The following is a 2,500-nucleotide window of genomic DNA, read 5'->3' on the forward strand; positions in this document are numbered from 1 at the left end:
GAGATAACAAGGAAATGAGAAGATGTGCAGACAGTTTGTTTTGACCAGTGCACTGAATAAAAACTAGTCAATAATAGGAAGGTAAAAAAATAAAAATAAAAACATACAGCACCCATCTTCATCTGAATTATCTTGGCAATCGCTAACACCGTCACACTTCCATTGGCCAGGTATGCACAATCCATGTTTGCAACGGAACTCAGTTTCCAAACACTGATGCTCTGAGCAACTGTCTTCGTCTGAGTGGTCACCGCAGTCATCATCACCATCACATCGCCAATCATATGGCACACAACGACCAGAGGTACACAAGAAGTTTTGATCAGGGCAACTGTGATTGTCTTGATTAAACAAAAAGCAATAAGTCATGTGAAATGCAAATCCTCCCTGGCTATTTCGCTGTCATATCAGCTGCTGCTAGACATACTGACACTGCTGATATTCAAAGCAGTATGCATACAAACCCTCCCTACAGTGTCGAGGGAAGACCAGCATGTTCTGTACAGCATGTTCTGCACAGTCGCATACAATATGTACCTCTTAAGTACATCGGCAAACCAATCTTTGGCTCCTGTAGCAACACACACCCTCCCAAACAAATACTACGAAATATGGACCCCCCCCCCCCAAAAAAAAAAAAAAAAACTACAATTTACCAAGGTATTGAAGATACAAAAACCTCCCTGACCCATCCTTTTTTAATTGCTTCAAAGATCTCATGAGGAGCAAAGGGGCATGGGGGGAGGGGGGGGGGGAGGTGGGGGGAAGGGGATAAAGGCAGAAAGAGAGGAAAAGCAAATACCTCTTTTTTACTTAACAGTATAGCCGCTTCATCCAAGTGATATGAAAATTATGTTCCCACCAAGGAAAATTGAATGTTTTACACCATCGTCTACAAATGACACCCTTTTAAAAAAAGATGAACAGAGCACCCACCACATTTGATTTCATCTGAGTTATCACCACAATCATCAAATCCATCACAACGCCAACTGCTTGGTGTACATCTGCCATTACTGCATGCAAACTGAGCGCTGTGGCATGATGCTGATGTACAGTTAGATTCATCAGAAAAATCTGGGTCACCACAGTCATTGTCTCCATCACAATACCAGTCCATAGAAATACATTTGCCAGTGTACAAGCACTTAAATTGCTTTTCATTGCATGTTACACCAGCTACAAAGATAGAAACAAACTCTTAGACAACAATAAATTAAATGTTAATACATTTTGTGTTTATAATAATAATAATAATAATAATAATAATAATAATAATAATAATCTTTAATACTTATAGAGTGCATAACTATATGAATATAATCTTATGCACTAAATTTACAACATAAAAATAATATAAAAAAAATAAAATAAAATACAACAATGATCTCAAGAATGTGATTACGAGAATAAATACAGATGTAAGAATATTATACAAATAATTGTGCTAACTAGTATTATAAAGGAAATTTAAATTAAAATAAAAGTAAAAAATAAAAGTAAAAGTCAATTATAAGCTGTTTTGAATAGAAACGTTTTTAACAGAGATTTAAATTTCTTAAAATCTTGTTCTTTACGAATACTCTTTGGTAAATTGTTCCATACTGTCGGGGCTGCTACACAGAATGCCCGATCTCCTTTGGATTCATGCAAGATCTACAGTCTCGGTCACAAATGTTGTAATACAGATGAAAAGTTTCCCCCTCCTCCTCTTCAATGTTGACGATTATGGGTTCAAGTGCAAGAACCAACCGGTAAACGCAACATTGAAGGGAGGGAGGAGGAGGGGTCCATTATTAATAGCTTGAATGCGAGTTACGTGCTGTTCAAGAGAGGTGTTACAATTATTTATGACCGAAGTTGTAGCAGTATATCATATGTTAGTAGTACTGAGCCCTAGTCACTCCATATAATTGTTCAGAGCTAATTTTGATCAAAGGGCTCTATGAGCCAAGTTGTGCATGCAGAACAGTGTACAGGTTAGCAAATTGCAATCTGCACTCGTTCTGCAGCTGATGTTAACATTCCATCTACTGCTGTCAAATGAAGCTTGTGTTTCAAATACTTTAAATTCTCCAGATCTCATGTTTTTTTCAAATTTAGTTCACATTAATCAGAGCATTCATCTTTTCAAGAAAAGCAATGAGGCCATTCCGAAAATATGGCCTAAATTAACACGATTTTTTAATGTAGACCCTGCTCATCAATCAAAGTGATGATGTGTGTGTAAGAAAGGGCACAACAACAGTATTAAACTCACAGTAAAAGACGAAAAAAAAAATCCACTTCGGCAAAGCAGCTTGGCATCCAACCATGCATGTGCAATGATCCTACAAGTCTCTTAAATGGCGAGGTTACTCAGAGAGTTTACACCAAAAATTCCTCAAATTCCTTAAGTCGTTCATTGCGCCTGCGTGCATTCATGACCTAATAAAAGGGTTGGGATTGTTTGAAACCATTTTTACTTTGCAAACTATTGAACAGATCTTGTGGTTTATCA

General features: G+C 37.2%; 1 protein-coding gene across 1 annotated transcript in view; it reads right to left on the reverse strand.

The window, feature by feature from the left end:
• LOC137984579 (low-density lipoprotein receptor-related protein 1-like) overlaps positions 1–2,500 on the reverse strand; it is a 123,250-nt gene that overhangs the window by 77,065 nt on the left and 43,685 nt on the right. Inside the window, exons 17-18 of the mRNA XM_068831749.1 lie at positions 937–1,179; positions 108–341 (exon numbers count right to left, since the gene is read on the reverse strand). Of these exons, the coding sequence (XP_068687850.1) occupies positions 108–341; positions 937–1,179 (477 nt within the window). The remainder of the gene's footprint in view (positions 1–107; positions 342–936; positions 1,180–2,500) is intronic.

Source organism: Montipora foliosa, chromosome 14, assembly GCF_036669935.1.
Source record: "Montipora foliosa isolate CH-2021 chromosome 14, ASM3666993v2, whole genome shotgun sequence".
NCBI classification, from domain to species: domain Eukaryota; kingdom Metazoa; phylum Cnidaria; class Anthozoa; order Scleractinia; family Acroporidae; genus Montipora; species Montipora foliosa.